The 23,601-nt window shown below is 38.6% G+C and overlaps 3 protein-coding genes across 4 annotated transcripts; 2 read left to right on the top strand and 1 right to left on the bottom strand.

The window, feature by feature from the left end:
• The first annotated feature begins 115 nt into the window (after positions 1–115).
• wdr48b (WD repeat domain 48b) lies at positions 116–10,834 on the top strand. Of its 2 annotated transcripts, none has more exons than XM_058395280.1 (19): positions 116–198; positions 916–1,056; positions 2,900–2,975; positions 5,310–5,392; positions 5,543–5,672; positions 5,765–5,853; positions 6,087–6,188; positions 6,276–6,500; positions 6,823–6,897; positions 6,989–7,091; positions 7,241–7,338; positions 7,423–7,530; positions 7,607–7,703; positions 7,793–7,888; positions 7,970–8,075; positions 8,382–8,469; positions 8,682–8,758; positions 9,441–9,633; positions 9,715–10,834. In XM_058395280.1, the coding sequence occupies exons 1-19, from the start codon at positions 151–153 to the stop codon at positions 9,808–9,810; spliced, it is 2,031 nt and encodes a 676-aa protein (XP_058251263.1). In that variant the 5' UTR covers positions 116–150; the 3' UTR covers positions 9,811–10,834. The 2 variants fall into 2 exon arrangements, with proteins under 2 accessions (XP_058251263.1, XP_058251261.1); XM_058395278.1 differs by having other exon boundaries at positions 2,897–2,975.
• Positions 10,835–11,073: 239 nt separating this feature from the next.
• blvra (biliverdin reductase A) lies at positions 11,074–15,657 on the bottom strand. The gene is made up of 7 exons (XM_058395281.1): positions 15,528–15,657; positions 14,033–14,156; positions 13,664–13,783; positions 13,493–13,590; positions 13,297–13,404; positions 13,055–13,223; positions 11,074–11,510 (listed from the first exon to the last, which is right to left on the bottom strand). Exons 2-7 carry the CDS (start codon positions 14,149–14,151, stop codon positions 11,246–11,248), a joined length of 879 nt encoding a protein of 292 aa, XP_058251264.1. The 5' UTR covers positions 14,152–14,156; positions 15,528–15,657; the 3' UTR covers positions 11,074–11,245.
• Positions 15,658–16,372: 715 nt separating this feature from the next.
• On the top strand, positions 16,373–22,254 carry LOC131355555 (cytochrome c oxidase assembly factor 1 homolog). Its single transcript, XM_058393904.1, has 5 exons — positions 16,373–16,598; positions 16,975–17,091; positions 17,484–17,635; positions 19,071–19,147; positions 20,766–22,254. The coding sequence occupies exons 2-5, from the start codon at positions 16,998–17,000 to the stop codon at positions 20,842–20,844; spliced, it is 402 nt and encodes a 133-aa protein (XP_058249887.1). The 5' UTR covers positions 16,373–16,598; positions 16,975–16,997; the 3' UTR covers positions 20,845–22,254.
• Positions 22,255–23,601: the final 1,347 nt, after the last annotated feature.

Raw genomic sequence — 23,601 nt, 5'->3', positions numbered from 1 at the left:
GGTGTGAATTGTTTATGGACCCACATTAACGTACAATGAAATATAGCCCCTACCAATATGGCTGACGCGTTGACGCATGGAGTGCAGTGTCCCGGATGTTGTTTTTATGTCCCGGATGTGATGCTGCTTAGTTGACTGTCAACATGAAAGATGGCGACGCATCACAGGCAAAACGCTGCTGGTCGGAGGAAAGTCCAGGTGATAATTTTTTTACAGGCATTTTACTAGTTTTAATATTTTACTATATCATATGTTGCCTGCGCTTGATGACCTGAGAAAGACATTTATTTTCGTATTTGTCTACATAAAATCATGGTCGCTTCCGTAAACCAAATCAAAGTGCATGTTGGGTAATGCAGGGCTAATTCACCGCATATTCCCTTTTCTGCACCTGTATTGTGCCATATCCCGTTTTCTGCACGATGATTGGTTACTCTTCCAAGCCCTTCCGTAGATTGATCACTTTCTTGGCCAATGGTGTCGCAGTAGGCGGGACACTCGCACCCAATCCTCGCGCAGTGATTGGAGTTTGTCGGAATACGGGTCGGAAACAAAACACGCCCCGCATATTGTGTTTTGCTAATATATTAGCTAGGCGTTTTTGTATGTATTTTTTAAAAAAAAAATAAACTACTTTGTTCATTATTTACATATAGCGTGATATATTGTATCTCTAGCCGCCATGTTAAGTGTGTGTGGGTTTGTTTTAATTACAATAAAGCTGTTGCTATTTACGCACAGCTAGTTAGCAAACTAGCATGTTGGGGATGTGGGTGTTCATGGCACCTTTTTATTTCAAGCACACATCTGATTGGGAGAAACTTGTGATGAAAGTAAGAGGAAAAGATGGATGCGTTTGTGTTGGATAAGGGGTGTATGTGAAGCGTGTAAAGTTGTGTTCCTGTGCGCTTTCAGGTTTCCTATGTGATAAGAGATGAAGTAGAGAAGTACAACCGTAACGGGGTGAACGCCCTGCAGCTGGATCCCGCTCTGAACCGCCTCTTCACCGCGGGCAGAGACTCCATCATCCGCATATGGAGCGTCAATCAGCACAAAGTACACTACACTCACACACTGCACTCCGAGTAGACCTCAGAATAGAGTTTTACCAGAATAGAATCGTGTTGAATTAGATTACCATAGAGTTTTATCAGGATAGAATACAAAAAAATAGCCAGAATAGAGTTTTTTCGTAATAGAATTGTATTACATTCGATTACTCTAGCGTTTTATTGAAATAGAATTGTAGTAAATTAGCTTATCGTAGAGCTTTACCAGAATAGAATTGTAGTAAATTGGATGGCCATAGAGTTTTGCCAGAGTAGAATTGTGTTGAATTAGATTACCATAGAGTTTTTTCCGTATAGAATACAAACAAATTGTCAGAACAGAGCAGGATAGAGATTTATCAGAATAGAATTGTTGTAAATTAGATTACCATAGAGTTTTACGCGAATAGAATTGTAGTAAATTAGCTTATCATAGAGCTTTACCCGAATAGAATTGTAGTAATTTGGATGGCCATAGAGTTTTGCCAGAGTAGAATTGTGTTGAATTAGATTACCATAGAGTTTTTTCCCCGTATAGAATACAAACAAATTGTCAGAACAGAGCGGGATAGAGATTTATCAGAATAGAATTGTTGTAAATTAGATTACCATAGAGTTTTATCAGGATAGAATACAAAAAATAGCCAGAACAGAGTAGAACAGAGTTTTGTCATAATAGAATTGTATTACATTCGATTACTCTAGAGATTACCATAAAGGTTTACCAGAATAGAACTGTAGTAAATTAGTTTACCATGGAGTTTTGTCAGTATAGAATACAAAAAAATTGCCAGAAGAGAGTAGAATAGAGTTTTGTCATAATAGAATTGCATTAAATTCAACTTATTGAATTTATTGGAATGGAATTGTAGTAAATTAGATTATCACAGAGTTTTACCAGAATATAGTACAGAAAATTGTTTGACAGAACAGAGTAGAATAGAGTGTTACCTGAATAGAATTGTAGCAAATTAGATCACTGCAGACTTTTATCAGAATAGAATTGTGTTAAATCAGATTACCATAGAGTTTTGTCATAATAGAATTGTGTTGAATTAGATTACCATAGAGTTTCCCCCCTGTATAGAATACAAATTGTCAGAACAGAGCGGGATAGAGATTTATCAGAATAGAATTGTTGTAAATTAGATTACCATAGAGTTTTATCAGGATAGAATATAAAAAAATAGCCAGAACAGAGTAGAACAGAGTTTTGTCATAATAGAATTGTATTACATTCGATTAAACAGAATTGTAGTAAATTAGATTGCCGTAGAGTTTTACCAGAATAGAATTGTAGTAAATTGGGTGGCCATAGCATTTTATTGGAATAGAATTGTGTTGAATTAGATTACCATAAAGGTTTACCAAAATAGAATTGTAGTAAATTAGTTTACCATGGAGTTTTGTCAGTATAGAATACAAAAAAATTGCCAGAAGAGAGTAGAATAGAGTTTTGTCATAATAGAATTGCATTAAATTCAACTTATTGAATTTATTGGAATGGAATTGTAGTAAATTAGATTATCACAGAGTTTTACCAGAATATAGTACAGAAAATTGTTTGACAGAACAGAGTAGAATAGTGTTACCTGAATAGAATTGTAGCAAATTAGATCACTGTAGACGTTTATCAGAATAGAATTGTGTTAAATCAGATTACCATAGAGTTTTGTCATAATAGAATTGAAGTAAATTAGATTACCATAGAGTTTTACCAGAATAGAACACAAAAATGGTCAGAACAGAGTGTTGTCATAATAGAATTGTATTAGATTAGAGTAGAGTTCACAAACACTGTGAGCTATAACGTCATTGTATAACGTAAACCCTGGGTTTTATTGCAGCAGGATCCGTATATAGCTTCGATGGAGCACCACACTGACTGGGTGAACGATATCGTGCTCTGCTGTAATGGAAAAACTCGTAAGTCTGATCTGATAATGATTTATATGTGAATTAGTTCAGAACTACTGACTGAGTGTCTGATCTACTTGCTGACTGACTAAGTTACTGATTGACTTGATGATTGACTAACTGACTTGCAGACTTACTGATTTAGTTAATGACTGATTTACTTACTGACTGACACATTTATTTAGTGACTTATTGACTGATGTGCTGACTAACTGACTGATTTACTAACTGAGTACTTACTATAACTGCCTAACCTACTGAATTAATTGACTTACTGACCGTTTTAGTCACTGAGTTCCTACTGACTGATTTAAAGACTTAATGACTTACTACTGACTTACTGTCTTCATGACATAGTGACTGACGTACTTATCTGATGACTTGATGACTTATTACTTATTTACTGATTGAGTACTTACTGATCTACTTACTTAATGACCTGTTACTTAGTGAGTACTGAGTACTGGCTGACTTAATGACGTACTACTGATTTAATGACCTGAGTACTAGCTGACTTAATGCCTTAATACTAATTTACTGACTGACTTAATGCAGATTTACTGACTGAGTACAGACTGACTTAATCACTTATTATTGATTAACTGACTTGCTTAATGGCTTATTACTGATTTCCTGACTGAGTACTGACTAACGTACTGACTTACTACTGACTTAATGACTGACCTACTTATCTACCTGCTTGAATTATTGCTTATTTACTGACCAAGTACTGACTTAATGACTTACTACTGATTTAATTACCTGAGTACTGACTGTTTTAATGACTTATTACTGATTTACTGACTGATTTAATACTGATTTACTGACTTAGTACAGACTAACTTATTGACTTATACTTAACTTTTTGACTGAGTACAGACTAACCTAATGACTTATACCTGACTCACTGACTGACTTAATGACATATTACTGATTTACTAACTGAGTATTAACTGACCCAATGAGTTATTACTGATGTACTGACCGAGTATTTACTCACTAACTGACTTAATGACTGACCTACTTATCTACCTGCTTGACTTATTGCTGATTTACTGACCAAGTACTGATTTAATGACTTACTACTGATTTAATTACCTGAGTACTGACTGTCTTAATGACTTATTACTGATATAATGACTGACTTAATGACTTATTACTGATATAATGACTAACTTAATGACTTATTACTGATTTACTGACTGTCTTAATGACTTATTACTGATATAATGACTGACTTAATGACTTATTACTGATATAATGACTGACTTAATGACTTATTACTGATTTACTGACTGTCTTAATGACTTATTACTGATATAATGACTGACTTAATGACTTATTACTGATATAATGACTGACTTAATGACTTATTACTGATATAATGACTGACTTAATGACTTATTACTGATATAATGACTGTCTTAATGACTTATTACTGATTTACTGACTGTCTTAATGACTTATTACTGATTTACTGACTGACTTAATGACTTATTACTGATTTACTGACTGACTTAATGACTTATTACTGATTTTCTGACTGACAATGACTTATTACTGATTTACTGACTGACTTAATGACTTATTACTGATTTACTGACTGTCTTAATGACTTATTACTGATTTACTGACTGACTTAATGACTTATTACTGATTTACTGACTGACTTAATGACTTATTACTGATTTACTGACTGACTTAATGACTTATTACTGATTTACTGACTGACTTAATGACTTATTACTGATTTACTGACTGTCTTAATGACTTATTACTGATTTACTGACTGACTTAATGACTTATTACTGATTTACTGACTGTCTTAATGACTTATTACTGATTTTCTGACTGACTTAATGACTTATTACTGATTTACTGACTGACTTAATGACTTATTACTGATTTACTGACTGACTTAATGACTTATTACTGATTTACTGACTGACTTAATGACTTATTACTGATTTACTGACTGACTTAATGACTTATTACTGATTTACTGACTGACTTAATGACTTATTACTGATTTACTGACTGACTTAATGACTTATTACTGATTTACTGACTGACTTAATGACTTATTACTGATATAATGACTGACTTAATGACTTATTACTGATATAATGACTGACTTAATGACTTATTACTGATTTACTGACTGACTTTATGACTTATTACTGATATAATGACTGTTTTAATGACTTATTACTGATTTTCTGACTGACTTAATGACTTATTACTGATTTACTGACTGACTTACAGACTTATTGATTTACTGACTGACTTACAGACTTAGTTGGTCAAGTCCTCTGATGTGGGTTACATTTCTTCCCTCCGTAGTGATTTCAGCATCATCAGACACTACAGTTAAAGTGTGGAACGCACATAAAGGCTTCTGCATGTCCACATTACGAACTCATAAGGTAACCAGTTCATATAAATCACACACTGTTCAGTTATATAAACAGTATATAACTAATATGCCAGTTATATATATATATATATATATATATATATATATATATATATAGTAAGTTCTATTATTTCTGATATGATGATGTCTTGTGCCCAAGGATTATGTCAAAGCACTGGCTTATGCGAAAGACAAGGAGCTGGTGGCGTCCGCCGGGCTGGACCGACAGATCTTTCTGTGGGACGTAAACACCCTCACGGCTCTGACCGCCTCCAATAATACGGTCACCAGTGAGTCGACTTCACTCAACTCCATGGGAATTTGACACGTTATAATATAATCGAATCTGATCTGATCATTTATGACCTGTTTTTCTTGGCAGCTTCCTCTCTGAGTGGGAACAAAGACTCGATCTACAGCCTTGCTATGAACCAGTTGGGCACCGTCATCGTCTCGGGATCAACCGAAAAGGTCTGAGAAGTTTTCCAAAATGCAGATTAACATTCAGGGGTCCTGACGCTGTAATTTTGCAGCTTGCTTTCGTTGATTAGTAGCTTTGTAAACGTTTTAGGTTTAATGTGTCTGTCTACACTATTTTACAGTTTCTACACCAGCATCTGTCACATCAAAGCCTGGTGGTTTGCCCGGAACAGGAACAGCTTATCTTCATTACTGTCTTTTACTGTCTTTATTTATTTTGGCAGGTCCTGAGGGTCTGGGATCCTCGGACGTGCGCTAAACTCATGAAGCTGAAAGGACACACAGACAACGTGAAGTCGTTATTATTAAACAGAGATGGTACTCAGGTAAACGTTCACCTTCACCTCCATCTGTGTTCCGTTGGACGAAACTTTTTTTTTTTTTACAGCGTCATCCTGTTTTGTGTTGTCCAGTGTCTGTCCGGGAGCTCGGACGGCACGATACGACTGTGGTCTCTTGGTCAGCAGCGCTGCATTGCTACTTACCGCGTCCACGACGAGGGCGTGTGGGCGCTACAGGCCAACGAAGCCTTTACACACGTCTACTCTGGAGGTCGCGACCGCAAGGTCTACTGCACAGACCTGCGCAACCCAGACATCCGCGTGCTCATTTGTGAGGAGAAGGCTCCTGTTCTCAGAGTGAGTGTTGTTTTGTTTGTTATACATTAGTGCCACCTGGTGGCCAAATGAATAAATCACCCATCCATGAAGGTTGGCACAAAAAAAAAGATTCAAATTTCTTTCTACCTAATCGTCCTTTAGGTCTGTCGTGTCATTTATATGGTAATATAAACATTAGAAAATGACCAGGAAGACAAGGAGATTAAAATGTGGGCTCTGTTTTATCCCAAATATCTCAGAAAGCATGTGATGTACATCTTTAGGATAATTTGTCACAGTGTTTTCACATATCTTTGGCTTTTAAGCCGAATCTGTCTTTGTGCCTCGTCTCTTTGTTCAGATGGAGCTGGACCGGTCAGCAGACCCTCCTCCTGCCATCTGGGTGTCTACAACCAAATCCTGTGTGAACAAATGGGTACTGCTAAGACACATTATTAACATTTAAAGACTAATATTACTTATTAGAACAGCACACCTTCAAGTATTTTATACTTTTTCTTCACCAGTCTCTGAAGGGAATGCACAACTTCAGAGCATCGGGAGACTACGACAACGACTGCAGCGCCCCGCTGACCCCACTGTGTACACAACCAGAGCAGGCCATTAAAGGTAAACTCGCGACTCAAGCCCGTTTCCTGTTAGATAGAGCTCTGACATGTCTCTTCTGAGCTCTTATATTAAGGCTAAAAACAAACAAAGTGGTGGTGTAAACAATGAGGTGCTTTAACTGTGGGGCTTTTGTGCTTGTGTGCTTGTAGGTGGTGCCAGCATCATTCAGTGTCACATCCTGAACGACAAGAGACACATCCTCACCAAAGACACCAACAACAACGTGGCATTCTGGGACGTGCTCAAGGTTGACGCAGATCTTCCTGATTTATTATTATGTCATATCGTTTTTTGTTTTTGAAGGCTTGACGCATTTGTTTTATTTGATTAGGCGTGTAAAGGGGAGGATCTCGGCAAAGTGGAGTTCGACGAGGAGATCAAGAAGCGCTTCAAGATGGTCTACGTGCCCAACTGGTTTTCCGTGGACCTTAAAACTGGGGTGAGTGTCCGCTTGAATGTGACGTTCTCCAGAAGCGAATTGCAAAAAAACATGACGTAATTTTTTCGCCTCTTAGATGCTGACCATCACCTTGGACGAGAGCGACTGCTTTGCTGCCTGGGTGTCCGCCAAAGACGCCGGATTCACAAGTCCGGATGGATCGGACCCGAAGCGTAAGTTCTCTTTGCTTAGTAACTTTTTTGAAGGCACTTTTATTCTAATCGCAGTTAAGCTGATATGTTATTGTTATTTTTTTACCCAGTGAATCTTGGAGGACTGCTGCTCCAGGCTCTGCTGGAATTCTGGCCTCGAACACACATCAATCCGATGGAAGAGGAAGAAGGAGAAGTTAATCACGGTAAATAAAAACTCCACAATTAAAAGTCTAAACTTCATTGCTTTTCGTCTGTAAACATGTTTGGTTTCTTTGCTTCTGTAGTAAACGGCGAGCAGGAGAACCGGCTTCAGAAAGGCAACGGCTATTTCCAGGTTCCTCCACACACTCCGGTGATCTTCGGTGAGGCAGGCGGAAGGACGCTGTTTAGGTAAGCCTGGATTTTGCCTGAAAACAATCATTTCATATCACGTTTAGCTGCAAATTCCTTGTCGCAGTCAGCATTTTCTATCCCTGAGTTTAAAGCTCTATGCTTGTGTTTAAAGGTGCTAATAAACGCCCTCCCTCTGTCACCTGTAATTGAGAGAAATCTGGCAACCGTTGTGCAGGTGGTTTGTAAAACATGACTTGCAAACCTAGAAAATCCTCCTGAATACGTGTGAATTTTCCATGAGTAAATATAGACGTGCCTAAGAAATGAAACGAACGACTTCTGCTCGTCTTTGTTTCCCTGTAGGTTGTTATGTCGAGACTCGGGCGGAGAAACGGAGTCCATGTTGCTGAATGAAACCGTTCCTCAGTGGGTCATTGACATTACCGTAGATGTGAGTGTTGAGCTCTGGGATTTAAATGTTAATGATGATCTTTTCACTGCTGCGAGCTCATTTACAGAAATCCAGCATGAACTGAACCTTTAAATATTCGCCAGTTTGCTCATTCACAGGGTGTAACTCCACTCGTTTCTACGATCAGATGCTCTTTCTGCTGCTTTTATCACGTGAAGTGACCAGTTGATTGTTTTTGTCTCGTTTTCTAGAAAAACATGCCCAAATTCAACAAGATCCCATTCTACCTGCAGCCTCACTCGTCCTCCGGGGCAAAAACACTCAAGAAGTAATACATTTTTTTATTATTATTATTATTATTATTATTATAATGTGTGTAATATTAGGAACTGTCTTAAAAAAAATGAGATAGGCTGCTGTTATATTAACTTCAGTTCATCTCTCTATCTCAGTATCTATCTCATTATTTCAGGATATTGTGAGTTATCTCATTTTTTTCTAGACATGGTATTATTTTGAGTTATCTTGTTATTTCGAGATATATATATATATATATATATATATATAATTTATTTCAATGACCCAAAGTAACATATGCCGTTATTTCAAGACATTTTATTGAGTTATCTTGTTTCAAGAGGATATTTTTGACTCTTGCTATTTCAAGACATCAGCTTATTATTTTGAGTTATCTCGTTATTTCAAAACGTTGTGGTTATCTTGTTATTTCAAGATGTCGTACTTGGAGTTATGTCATTATTTTCGTTATTTTATTTTATCTCATTTCAAAAGAGCCATTATCTCGTTTTTTAATGTTATGTCAGATCTGGGCTTCTGAGATAACAAAGCAGTAAACGAATACTTTTGGTTTGTCAGGTTGAATTAGAGTACAGCTAAGAGAGAAGCTAAACTGACTTCATCGCTAGAGACCTAGCTAAGCTTCACACGATATCCTCAAACTGTCTAGAGGAATTTTCCTTTCCACCTTAACGCTCCCCCGGCATGTTTAGGGACCGTCTGTCGGCCAGCGACATGCTGCAGGTGAGGAAGGTGATGGAGCACGTCTACGAGAAGATCATCAACCTGGACACGGAGTCTCAGACCACGAGCTCGTCGGGAACGGAGAAGCCCGGAGAGCAGGAGAAGGAAGAAGACATGGCCATGCTCGCTGAGGAGAAAATCGAGCTCATGTGCCAGGATCAGGTCTTTACACACACACACACACACACACACACACACACACTATTTGTTCTATTTAACCATTTTATTTCCCACCTTGTTTAGGTTCTGGATCCAAACATGGACTTGAGAACAGTGAAGTATTTTATCTGGAAGAGCGGCGGAGATCTGACTCTTCACTACAGACAGAAGTCCACGTGAGAGTGATGGCATCACACGTTTTTTTTTTTTTTTTTTAACTCGCTTATGAAGAACGTTCAGCGCCATTCCTCTTCCCTCACCGCGAGACTGGAAAACTGACTTTGTACAGTATACTAATCCTAATCCGGGACATGGCTCATTTTTTGTTTTATTTTTGTTTCACTTTGTCTTTTTTTTTTTTCTCCATTAAAGATTTCCAGTTGCTTGATTATGCACAGGGATGTACGTTCCTGAGACTTTAAGGCACTTAAAGAATCTCCAAACCGCCCAAAATTTCACGCCTGGGGGGAAAAAAATAAATATTTTGAAACGTTAATGCCACGTGGAAGTGCGTTTCCACCGATCGTGTCCGAGATTAGCGATAGCGACAGTCTTCTAATTAACTCTAACATTCATAACAGCTTTGACGTTAAATACGGAAATAAATCATCCAAGCCATCCATCCACATCCTTCTTCTTCTTTAGCCGAAATAAATCTGGCAACCCTACCGAAAGAGACGGCTGACGCCCTTTTACGAATCTCCGTCTGTTCGTTTTAAAACATTTTCGTAATTTCTTCCATAATTTCCGAACAGTGTTTTTGCAGATGGACGAAAAAAAAAAGGTGGCCTAGCTGATTATCCGTCTTAAAAGCGAGTCATCTTAAACAGGAAGTACAGTGAGGATGCCTTCTTGGGAGGTTTAAAGGGTTCAAATTTCACTTCCTGGTTTGGATTTGAAAAAAACAACAGGTTATCACGAAGCATCTGTGTACACTTTTCCGGCCACAAGCTTCAGGATCCTGCAGGTTTCTATCCGTTTGTTTTCGTCCGTTCGTCTTCATTTTTCGTTTCACTGTGTTATTACCTGCTGAAGACTGGACGATATATCAAACTCATCTGCTTGATTGGAAAAACCAAGGTAGAAAATCACCCAATGAGACTAAATATAAACGATATAAATATTGTATATTTTGTATTATAGCTAGAAAGATGTTATGTTATATGTAATGTACGTGACCTAAATACAGGATCATGATACTGTGCACTGACTTGTGTGTCACTTGTGTGTGTGTGTGTGTGTGTGTGATTTTAAACATTATGCTAATATCCTTATAATAATAATAATAATAAGCCACGCTAGGATCTGAACTGACGTGTCACTTGGATGCAGTGTTTCCACCAGGACCTTGTTTTAAATTGGTGTCGGAGCTTCAGGAATATAAAAAAACTCCAACAAATGTAACATTTTTTTGCTGTCTTTGAGAAGAAGCAAGCATTCAGAGACTTTGTCGTTATTTTTTTTTTTAATCTCATTATTAATACTGTGACTTTTTGACCTTTAGCATGAATTCAAAGCGTGTATAAAAGGTCATCATAGATGATCCAGAGCAAAAAAAAAAATTACACAAATGATTTGTGTAAAGTTCTGGCCCCGCCCCCTTTGCCTTCTCCTTTCAGCCCGTCGTGTCCTGGCAGAGTTTCCGGATCTCCTCAGCCAGCTTGAGGCAGTGAAGGATTCTCCTGGTCTCGGATTGGAGTTGTTCTGGTGGCATGGAGCCCTGCAGCTTGCTCCCGAACAGCACCATGTCCTGCATGAACAATCCCACGGGCTCCTGGACGCCGACCGGCAGCTCAGTCATGGTGCAGGTGCTGAAGCGCAGGTGGATGCTTCTGCCGCGGCTCAGGCCTTCAGCGTGCTCCTCTATCCAGGTCAGGGGTCTGTGCAGAACAAGTATATACACTACCAGTCAAAAGTTTGGACACACCTTCTAATCCCATGGTCTTTCCTGATGCTTATTTCTTTCTACAGTGTAAAACAATGCTGAAGGCGGCCGAAATCCACAATAATGTCCTTTGAACAGTTGATATTGAGATATGTCTGATACTGATGCTCTGTAAAGCCTTCATAACGCCTCTAATCTGAGGGGCTGTTAATTGGTGATTTCTGAGGCTGGTAACTCTAAATGAACTTCTCCTCTGCAGCAGAGGTCAGTTTTGGTCTTGCTTTACTGGGATGGTCTTCATGTGAGCCAGTTTCATCATGGTGCTTGATGGGTTTTGCAAATGCACTTGACAATACTGTTCTTGCAAGAACTATTCCAGAACCCCTGACCTTCGTGTCTTAACATAACAACTGACTGTTTTTTGTTGTCGTTACATATGGATTACTTAAGTCCATGTGTGTTATTTCATAGTTTTGAAATCTCCAGTCTTGTTCAAGAATGTAGAAAATAAATCCCTAAACAAAAAACACTGAATTAAAAGGTGTGTCCAAACTTTTCACTGGTAATGTACAAATGACAGTGTTCCAGGAGATTATACCTCGATGCTGACGAGCTCGTGAAATCTGATTGGTCGAAATAATCGGGCGTTGATCAGACGTTCCTGTTCCTGTTTATTAGACGTTCCATTCTATCGTTATTTCAGGACGTTGTTAGTTATCTTGTTTTTTCAAGAAGTTATCTTGTTAAGTCAAGACACTGATCTCATTCCCCACCCCCCCCAGGCTTTGTTTTTGACTTACGATGTCATTATTTCAGGAAATGTTGCTATTTTGAGTTATCTTGTTAATTCAAGGTAGCTGGAAATAACATCCTGTTATTTCAAGGCATTATCTCATTTTCATTGTTATTCAATTATGTCATTACTTCAGGATAGGTTGGTTATCTTGTCATTTCAAGACGTTCTCTTGAGTCCTCTTGTTATTTCTGAATAGGTTAATTCTAATCTTGTTATTGCAAGATATTTTATTTTGAGTTATCTCAAGATAGCTTTCAAGATAGCTCAAAATAACATCATGTGAGTTATCTCATTTTTCTAGACAGTTATTGAGTTAAAATTTAGTTATTTCAGAATATATTAGTTATTCTGTCATTTCAAGATACTTCATTTTGAGTTATATCATTATTTAAAGATGGTTTAACACTGAGCTATCTCATTTTTCTACACATTATGTTGTTTTGATCATTATTTTAAGACGTTCACGAGATCTCATGATTTCAAAATAACTCGACACTTATTGAGTTTTTATCTGTTCGTTCATATGTTATTTTGAATTATCTCATTGTTTCAAGAAATGTTTTTTAAATCAGTATGTTATTTGTTTCTATGGTAACCGATCATTCACTTGACTTAAAAGAGTCATGGATGTGTGATTCACCAAACTTGATGCTAATCTGGTGGCTATGAGCTAGCATCATGGCTCTGGTATGAAAGCCAAAGCCCCAGACAGGTTTGGGTTGAAATACAAAAAGTGGACTCACTTTTGCTCCTGGGTTAGCAGTTGGACCGTCATCTGCAAGCGCTTCTTCTCCGGCTCCTCCTCCATCGTTGCTGCTTTAACGCTGAGCTCTCCGAAAAGATCCACCAGCCAGGTGAGGCGTGCGATGCCGCTGAACGCCAGAAACCCTGACCCACTCCTGAGTGGACCTCCTGCACCGGGACACGATACGGAGGTCAGGTTCTGCCGAGGTGAGAGATTGCAGATGTGCAGATGTGATCGTACCTGTGAAATGCAGGCTTCCTTCTTCCAGCTGCTTTCCGGCTACATCTTTCTTCAGCTGCTTGAAGGAGGGAGTGAGGAGCTCGATGTGTTCCTCGTGCAGGACCAAACCTGGAGACGGGAAACACCACGTACGCTCAGTGCTGTTTCTTCTGCTGCTGGGTCGTTTTACGTATTTTAGAATTGAATATTCGCTCACCCTTCTGTTTCGCCTGGTCCATGAGGTCAGTGGCAACGTTGTAGCTGAGCACCATGGGATACTCCACACACACGTGTTTCCCTGCTTCGAGAAACCTCCTGAGGGAAAATAAAAGTAAGTCGATATTTAAACTTCCCGCTAGAGGTTTATTCCTCTGAGGCTGTGTCTCACCTGATGTACTCTTCATGGCTGGCGTTTTCCGTGCACAAGAAGGCCACCTGAACGTCGCTGCGGCTCAGCGCCTCGTCCAGAGAGATCTGTTGGACTCCCTGCACATTCTCCAGCGTCCTCCTACACACAGGAAAGCCGTTAAAAAGAATCTGTGACACCTGACCCATGATCAGAGCACTGAAAATGTCGGGCAAACCTCCTTCATCTTTAGATACAGACAGCTACATGGTTTCCAGGTAACCACCTGTCCATCATTCCAGATTTATTTTTATTCAACGTATTTTTACATGATGACTCTTATTGGTTATATCTCTTCTCGAGATTCCACCATTTTGAGCTGGATGGAGAGTTTCATGGAATGACACTGACCTAGACACCAAGCCCTTAAGGGTGAAGATTTCCGCAGCGCTGGAGGCCAGAGGCGTGAGAAGGTCTCGGATCCTGGCCTGACCCGCCATGCCAACGCCGACCACCACGCAACCATGCATGGTACCTGAGGAAATAAAAATTCTAACTTGAAACTAATTTCTCAACATTTCTACCTGTCCTTCATAACATTTTCACCTGTATGTGTGAAGAAACCCTGAACTTTTTTTTTGTTAACGTTAGTACAGATTGGGTCTTTGGGAACTAATAACAAAACTTTAAAATAGGGTCTGGACACCAGGGTGGTTGGGTTTCTGACGTGTGTGTGTGTGCGCTTGATAAGCTCTAAGACGCTATCAGTCACCATCCATGTGGATCTGTGGTGCAAATAACAAACGGACACAGTGAGTCGTATAAAACGCTATTTGCTATGTAAATGTTTTATAATCTGCTCATATGCCCATGTTTAGAAGAATCGTTTTAATATACTACAACCCCAAAGACTACTACTGCATGCACTGGAACATTTTTACATATGTTATGCAATGTGCATCTTGTGATACTGATCTGACTCGCATGAAGAAAATGCTGATTTAGCAAATCGCCTGACCAGGATTTACTGAATCAGCAGTTTCACTGACCGAGTGATGAACGAATCTCCTGAACCTGATTCACTGAACAAGTGACGAACGAATCTCCTGAACCTGATTCACTGAACAAGAGATGAACGAATCCCCTGGACCTGATTCACTGAGTCAACTGATTCATTGAACAAGGGGTGAACGGATCTCCTGAACCTGCTTCACTGAACGAGAGATGAACGGATCACTTGAACTTGATTCATGAAGTCAGATGATTCATTGAACACGAAAAGAGCGAATCTCCAGAACCTGATTCACTGAACAAGAGATGAACGAATCCCCTGGACCTGATTCACTGAGTCAACTGATTCACTGAACAAGAAAATAAGGAATCTCCAGAACCTGATTCACTTTACGAGTGATTAACAAATCTCCTGGACCTGATTCACTGAGTCAACTGATTCATTGAACAAGGGGTGAACGGATCTCCTGAACCTGCTTCACTGAACGAGAGATGAACGGATCACTTGAACTTGATTCATGAAGTCAGATGATTCATTGAACACGAAAAGAGCGAATCTCCTGAACCTGATTCACTGAGTCAACTGATTCATTGAACAAGAAACTAAGGAATCTCCAGAACTGATTCATCGAGTCAACGAAGGTCCGCTTCATCTTAGGTTCAGGTTTATTAAAAAAATTTTACGACGCATACTCTGGCTTTAGTTTCCAATTGCTAGCGTATAAAAGCGTGGACCAATGACAAATAGGGATACTTCTGAAGCCTATGATCATTTTATAACAACGGTATGAGACATAATATAGTGCAGTATAGTAACCCACAGGACAGCCGTGTGTGTGAAGACTTTCGTTATTAAAAATGAACTCTTCTTGTGTGAAATGTAATGATCACTCACCTCAGAAATGTCTGGTCTTAACGTGAACGGTATCTGTAAGGTCGCTTTAGTACACTTTCACTTACACAACACTTGCAAAATTATGGAAGCGCTTCACACTGACGCATGCGCAGATGCAGGGCACTGCTCTGCACACTAGTGACATCTGGTGGCATAAAGAAATGCAACTATTCATGAAATACGTCTGGTGGACGCTGTGTTTATTTATTTATTTTTTTGAAATACTGTTTTAAATGCAATATTCATATCTGATTAAAATGCAGTTTAAGCATAAAAAAACATCCTTCTGTTATAAATGGCAGATGTTTGTAAAAGACCTGATAACACACACACACCCTTCTACACTTAATTTATTATTTAACCTTTTTTGACTATATATATTGTTGTCTACGCTGTAAATGGAATGCCATGATTAAGAAATACATTGTTATTATTACTTATATATTATCATTAATTATGTACTGTTCATCGTTAAGTTATAAATTCTCAGAGTAATCGTGTAGGTGACAAAAAACGACGGTTTTGCACGCGATCGGTCACGTGTTCATGAGAGAACGAGCCGATCCGATCCAAACCGAGTCGAGCCGAAGTGCGAATCCTGCTTTGCTCACGACTAGCAGGATTTGGTTTATAAGTTTTTTTTCAGTCTAAACAGCCACAATAACGTATATTAACATAAAATAAGAATGTAGATGCGTTTGTAATGAACCAAATATGTGGTTTAATCGGAATTGACCCAGACGTCCCCATAGACTTGCATTCCCTCACAATCGAAACTAGACCTTACCAATATGGCGGGCATGTAGACGTCTCAGGACAAGTTAGCAACCTCGGCTAATACAAAGTCTACTGTTTAGCTGGATGAATGCTTGTTAACTGACTACAGATTTATCTCGCGTTTATGCCATTTTAATAAAGAGCTCATTCTAAGTTTTTTTTTTTTGGAAAACTTTTTTAAAAACTATTTTAATGGTAAGATAATATGATAGTTTTTTCGTTTGTGGCTCTTGACCGATTAAAATAAAGTTTGGTGGATTCAAAACAAAGATGTCCGCTCCCATGTAAGACAAGGTTCGTGTTGATGTATACCTTTTTTTTTTTAAATTCAATGTCAGGGTCATTTACTGCTGAAATTAAAAAATATGTTATTATGAGAGAATAGCAAAAAATACTGTTTTTTTGTATGAATGTTGCACGAAAATGTGCACGCGCTAAGTGGAAATAATTGTGACATCTCTTCTGGCATAAATGCATTTATATACAAAACACTAGGGGTGGTTTGAGTTGGCAGGATGAATAGCATACAGTAAAAAAGCAATGTCACCCTAACAAGTGAATTTAGATCAAATGAACACACATAAACACTCAGGGAAAAGAGAAATGAATGTTTCAGGATCTTCTAGAAGATCATGTTATGTCTCTTGCCCTCTTCTTATCACTGCACCAGGTCTGCCTGAGAACTTCAACACGATGAGCCGCACCACTAATCTCCTGCAGCAGATGACCATCTTTGTCACTGTGGTTACTGGCGGAGGCTGCGGGATGATGTACTACCTCATGCAGAGTGAGTGGTTTAAAGCCGCTTTCCCCACATCAGCTCAGACTTCCAGAACAGTTACGACGACATACGACTTGTTTATAATTTGTTTTTTGTTTTTTTTTGTGAGTTGGTTTGGAAGGAGTCTCCAGTATCAGTGAAAAGAAACATTCTGAAACATTGCTGGCTTTTTTCTTCATTCCAAATCCAAACAGAATAGCTGACTGAATCAGAACCCATTACCCATGAGTCATTGCAAGCAAATAAAAGACAGCTGAACATGATGAGATTTGTGGTTTGGGTTTCATATACTTGCTTGCTAATGTTTGCATGGAGCTGATACACGATTGCATGGCATCAACAAATCTGGGTTATTAATTTAATGTTGCCTAAAAAAAGGTCCCATCTGTTTTGTTTAGAAAACTTTGCCAAATCTGAGTACTATCAGTCAGCAGTCGAGCAGCTAAACGATCACTCCACGGCGATGGCCAACCTGGGAGCTCCGCCTTTAAAAATCCACAACATCCATCTCACCGATCGGTACAACCGCGTCGATCACGCCATCGCCCAGGTCAGTCTTTTTTTTTCTGTGTGTCTGTTTTGGAGTTGACTAAAAAAGGAGTTTTAACTAATATTTTAACACCCCTCTAAATCATTTAATTCAGGGGTTGGGCTCGGACCCTTAGTTCCGGTGAAAGAATCTCTTAATGCTTCAGCTTCATACCAAGACATTTTGGACAATTTCATGCTCTTTGTGGGAAAAGTTTGGGGATGACCCCTTCCTGTTCCAACATGACTGCACACCAGTGCACAAAGCAAGGTCCATAAAGACATGGATGAGCGTGTTTGGTGTGGAGGAACTTGACTGGCCTGCACAGAGTCCTGACCTCAACCCCATAGAACACCTTTGGGATGAATTAGAGCGGAGACTGTGAGCCAGACCTTCTCGTCCAACATCAGTGCCTGACCTCACAAATGCGATTCTAGTGGAAAGGTCAAAAATTCCCATAAACACACTCCTAAACCTTGTGGAAAGGTTTCCCAGAAGAGTTGAAGCTGTTATAGCTGCAAAGGGCGGGAAACCCCATATTACATTCATGTGCATGTAAAGGCAGACGTCCCAGTTTTGGCCTGGCTCACAGTCTCTGTGCTAATTCATCCCAAAGGTGTTCTATGGTGTTGAGGTCAGGACTCTCTCTGTGCAGGCCAGTCAAGTTCCTCCACACCAAACTCACTCATCCATGTCTTTATGGAGCTTGCTTTGTGCACTAGTTTGCTTTTGGTTTTTTTCCCTCGTTGTCTCAAAGTGCTTTTAAATTCTCGATTCCGATTGGTTAGAACACAGGTGTATTAATTAACGCGTTCTAATATAATTTATTATATTAGATATTCTTTTGCTGGAAAGAGTCTCCAGTATCCGGTCCATTGATACAGTCCATAACCTTTCAGTTTTCTTTTTTCAAGCTGTACAAGCTTTTACAGGCTGTTTCAAGCGTACAAGCTGTACGACTAAAAGCAGGAAATAAAGACGAGTTTACGAGTGAAACACCACCACAATGTCGTAATTACGAGTATGAAAGTCGGGATTTTCTTTGATTTCAGAGTTGAGGGTGTGTCTGTAAGAAAACATGGCGGAATAAACGTAATGACAATGTAACAGTTAATTAAAATTTTTTAATTAAAACACAAAATACGATATAAGACGCCACAATAAGCGTCGTAAAATGATTAAAAATATTGAAAACACAAACCACATTCTTGTTCTTTGGTATTCATTTACCAAAGTAAAATAAAAAAAAAAACTTGCTGTATTTTTTTTGTAATTTGCTTTGCACAAAGTATCTGGAACGCACCTGATGTTGTAATTACGACTTACTGACTCGTAAATATGACTTAAGAGGTTTGTAGCTGAATAAAAACATTGTATTTATTGGAAAACATTGGTACTGTGGTACTACATTTTAAATTTAAAACGTATTGAATATTGTGCTTTTTATTCTTTTAAGCTTAAAATCCCTGTGACTGGACCGAAGACCGGAGGCTACCTGTACACAGCATCCAGCAGAGACGCTGTTATGAACAGGTACGCCACTTCTACGTCCTTCAATAACAAAGACCGCTACAGGAACGTGACGATATCGTGAGGTGTTTATAAAATGAGGGTTGAAAGGCAGCAGGTGTAGAAAAGTAGACGCGACATACAGAAAAAAAAACTCAAAGGTTGAGAAGACATCAAATCAAATATATTGACAAACTCTGGGTTAGAAGGAGACAGAACAAGTTTCTGAACACATGCAGGTTCTTGTACAGAAAAAACATTTCATTACGGAAAGCTCAACACTAAATAAACGTCTTCTGACTGGAAAAGTTCGCGATATGATCTAGCCTACATTTTATTATATCATATGGTTTACGCTGCTATTGAATGTGTTACTATGGAAACAAGAGCATCTCGTTTCTGAAATCTTTCTCATCTCACTTCCACACGTGTCTAGGCTACGCTTTAGAAATATTTAAAGAGAGCAAATCGGGGTGAAATCAGTAGAAACGTCTTGTAGGTTTGAGTGAAGTGTAAAAGTTTGTACACCCCCAGGACCGTATCCTTCCTACTGAGCCATTATTTGACGTGTTATGTTCCTCAGACGCTTGTTCACAGGTGCTGAATTCGACACGCCTCCCCCCCCCCTTCTTTCTAACCTCTAGAACAACATATTCGTTTGAGCTCCTTTTCTTTTTCCGTTCATTTGCCTTATGTTTTGGATCGTTCTCTCATTGCCGGCTACACCCACACTTCATGTTTGACATCTTGAAATTTACATTCCATTTCCATTCCCCCCCCCCCATTCAAACTTTCACGATGCAAACATCTCCTCCTCCCTCTGACTTTGTAGGTAAATTCTCAGGCAGCTACAAGAGAAAACATCAAACCATGATGTTACAAAAGAAGAAGAATTGGACCCATAATGTCCAGGACGTTGTACTGGATTAGAGATTATTAACTGACCGCTTGAGATACGGGAAGTGTGTTTCGCTCTGAACTGACAGCTTTCTGGAAATTTCATCAAATTCCTTGTGTCCTTCAGAGCTGCTCAAGCACTTTGAAAACTGTCCTTCATACAGAGCATATACATATGCTCTTCCTTGTTTAGATGGTGATGATGAGGACCTCCTGAGAGCCGGTGTCTGATTCCAAGCCGAATCGATTGGGCTTGTGTTTTGTTTTTTTCTCACCTTACACTTGATCAAAGCTTGACCTTGAATATGTATGGTTTCTAAATTTTCACCAAAACTTGTTTTTTTTTTAGTGTTTTTTTGGTCTCAGTTTTGTTCAACAGGGGTTTTTTCTTTCCAAAATAACACACACACACATTTAAGAGTCCTGATCCCAGGAATCCCATAATCTCACCCCATTTTATGAAAATACCTCAAATTCCTGCTCACTTCAGTTCTGTATCCCGCCTCTTTAGCTACCTGTTCTCTCGATCTGCATGGATCATTTCTTTCTTTCTTTCTTTCTTTCTTTCTTTCTTTCTTTCTTTCTTTCTTTCTTTCTTTCTTTCTTTCTTTCTTTCTTTCTTTCTTTCTTTCTTTCTTTCTTTCTTTCTTTCTTTCTTTCTTTCTTTCTTTCTTTCTTTCTTTCTTTCTTTCTCACTTACTTATGTACTCACTTACTTACCTGGAACGTTCTCTGTTCTCTGCAGGTGGCAGCTCCAGCGAGTCGCTTTGCAGCTCAAGACCGGCGAGACCATCCAGATTTTCCCCAGGACAGAATCCGAGTAGCTTTTTACACCTTTTTAAGCTTGATGAGATGGTTATGAACTGCAAGTATTGATAAACAGACATGCAAATGATTTCATTAAAAAATCAAGAACATTCTCCATATTCTGCGAAGCGTGCGATTGTAAATTATGCAAATTCCATGCAAATGACTAGATGTTTTTTTTTTTGGGACAGACCTGAAATTCAAGAGGCTAAGAATTCATGTAAATGAGGCTGAAATTTTATTATATATTTGGCTCGAAAAAGATTATATTTCTGACATAATCTGGTTTGGTTTCTCCTCTAATGGGTTTGTGTTTTTAGCAGAAAAAGGACAATTTGTCCTGTGCTGATTGTCTGCAAGCAGATTTCCAGACTCATTTACTTCATACGGAGACATTTTGGACAATTTCATGCTCTTTGTGGGAACAGTTTGGGGATGACCCCTTCCTGTTCCAACATGACTGCAAACCAGTGCACAAAGCAAGGTCCATAAAGACATGGATGAGTGAGTTTGGTGTGGAGGAACTTGACTGTCCTGTACAGAGTCCTGACCTCAACCCGATAGAACACCTTGGGGATGAATTAGAGCGGAGACTGCAAGCCAGACCTTCTCGTCCAACATCAGTGCCTGACCTCACAAATGCACTTCAAGAGGAATGGTCAAAAAATTTCCCATAAACACACTCCTAAACCTTGTGGAAAGCCTTCCCAGAAGAGTTGAAGCTGTTATAGCTGCAAAGGGCGGGAGACAACTCCATATTACATTCATGTGCATGTAAAGGCAGACGTCCCAGAACTTTTGCCAATATAGTGTATATGTATTTTATTTTGATATGGAGACAAGCCAATGGTTCATGGGTGAAAAAAAGGAAAATGGACCAACATGTGAAATAAAAATAAAACACATTTTATTTGTGATCATCTCATCTCTGTGAGGGTGTATACTGAAAGTTCCACTAGAGGACGCTGTTGATCTGGAGCGACGCGTTTGTCTTGTTTATCCCCTGAAAGCACACACAAGCTCCTCGTTAATCCGACATCTTTCTGAACCAGAGAGAAAGAGAAATGGACGTGTGCATGAAATATGTAATGCGGTTCTGCACAAATGGCCAAAAAAAAAAAAATCAATCGTGCTTGTATAACAGAGTAAAAATGCCTCTACTGAGAAAAATCCCCCATCTCGAATAAGCAAACATTCGTTCAGCGAGAACAAAAGTGCATTTCTGCACCCTCTTTACCATATTCAAAATGCTTCTCCTCCTCGCTGCGAGTGTTTTCTTTGTCTGTCAGAGGCCGAAACGCTTTGCTAATAACAGAGCGCCTCAGATCATTTCTTTGTCTGCATGAAAGCATTGGAAAATTTCTTTATGTTGTCTGAAATTACGTCTCAACAATTTCCTTTCCATTTTTGAATCTCAAGACCTAAAAGGTTAGCAAATTAGTCTAGACGTTTCTAAGAAACAAAACGACGCAACAAAAACACTGGCTTGATCTCGGAATAATGAAGTCTGATTGATTTCATACAAAATTACAGATGAGCCCTACTAAAATGTTCACTAACAAGAACTTTTTAATAAAATACATAAAGAAAATATGACAAAGTGGTTGATTTTTGTTATTTAACTTATGTTAAATCAAGAATAAAACTCTTCCTTGCTTTTAAACTTTTAGCCAATTTCATGGTTGTGCGAGATTACCATCTTGAAATATTAAATAAAATATTTATTATGTACAATTATGTAATAATATAGCTATTATATTATATATTACATTATATAATATGTTTTTTATTATAATATATATATATATATATATATATATATATATATATATATATATATATATATTTTTTTTTTTTTTTGTATTTTTTTTTAGAAGCTATAAACAATTGTTATCCTTCTTCAAATTGGTCAGCTTATCATTATAGCGTATCGTTCACACCATTTTTTTTCTTTACAAATTGCCGTCATTGAAATGGTAAGAGACGCATGATCTTGACACAATGTTAATTGTTATTGTCTCACGTGACATTTTAATTTTGACGTTTGTACACTCCAGGATGCCGGGCACGTTCTCATCCCTAGTGAACAGTGGTTCAGTGTTGTTTGCATAATATATTATGATGGAAGCATTATCGGATGCTTCCATCCAATATTCCAGTTTGCTTAATTTGCAGTTTTCAGCAACCCTTGGCGAAGCTTTTGCCTCGGTAGACTGCTCGAGTGAGGAGTGAATTGGAGTTTGTTAGCACCGTGTACGCGGAAACCATGTTAGAGTTATAGTTCCATGTTTAGCTTTAGTCTTCAGGACCAAAGGTTTCTCTTTATCGAGGTCTATAGCATGCAGCCAAGAAATAATGAGTAAGCAATAAAGCTTCTCCTCAGTTACTTTCCTCTGATTATCCTCCACTGAATCCCAAGATCTTTGGATATAAATGCAACCCAAGCATTTTAAACAAAACAAACTTTCTTGATTCTAACCTTTAGATTGAGAGGTTTAACCAGAGGCACGTTGAACACTTCTGTTATCAAGACCACTGAAATCTCCCCATAGTTGCGATGAGGAACTGATAGCGTATCCTTGGCAGGCTAAACAAGTCAGAAGGTACCATGAAACAAAGCCGGAATAGATTTCCATTCTCTACAGCTGTAGATAATTTCTTTAAAATTTCACTAAGATCAAGTTTTTTGTTTTTTTTTTACTGGGAGTTTGTCAGTGTTTCTACTATTGTCCTACATGGAGAGGTAGCTATAAACGTGATGAAAAATCAATCAA

Source organism: Hemibagrus wyckioides, linkage group LG07 (assembly GCF_019097595.1).
Source record: "Hemibagrus wyckioides isolate EC202008001 linkage group LG07, SWU_Hwy_1.0, whole genome shotgun sequence".
In the NCBI taxonomy this organism is placed as follows: Eukaryota; Metazoa; Chordata; class Actinopteri; order Siluriformes; family Bagridae; genus Hemibagrus; species Hemibagrus wyckioides.
The sequence above is the reverse complement of the archived record's forward strand: the minus strand, read 5'-3'. Positions and strand labels throughout refer to the sequence as shown.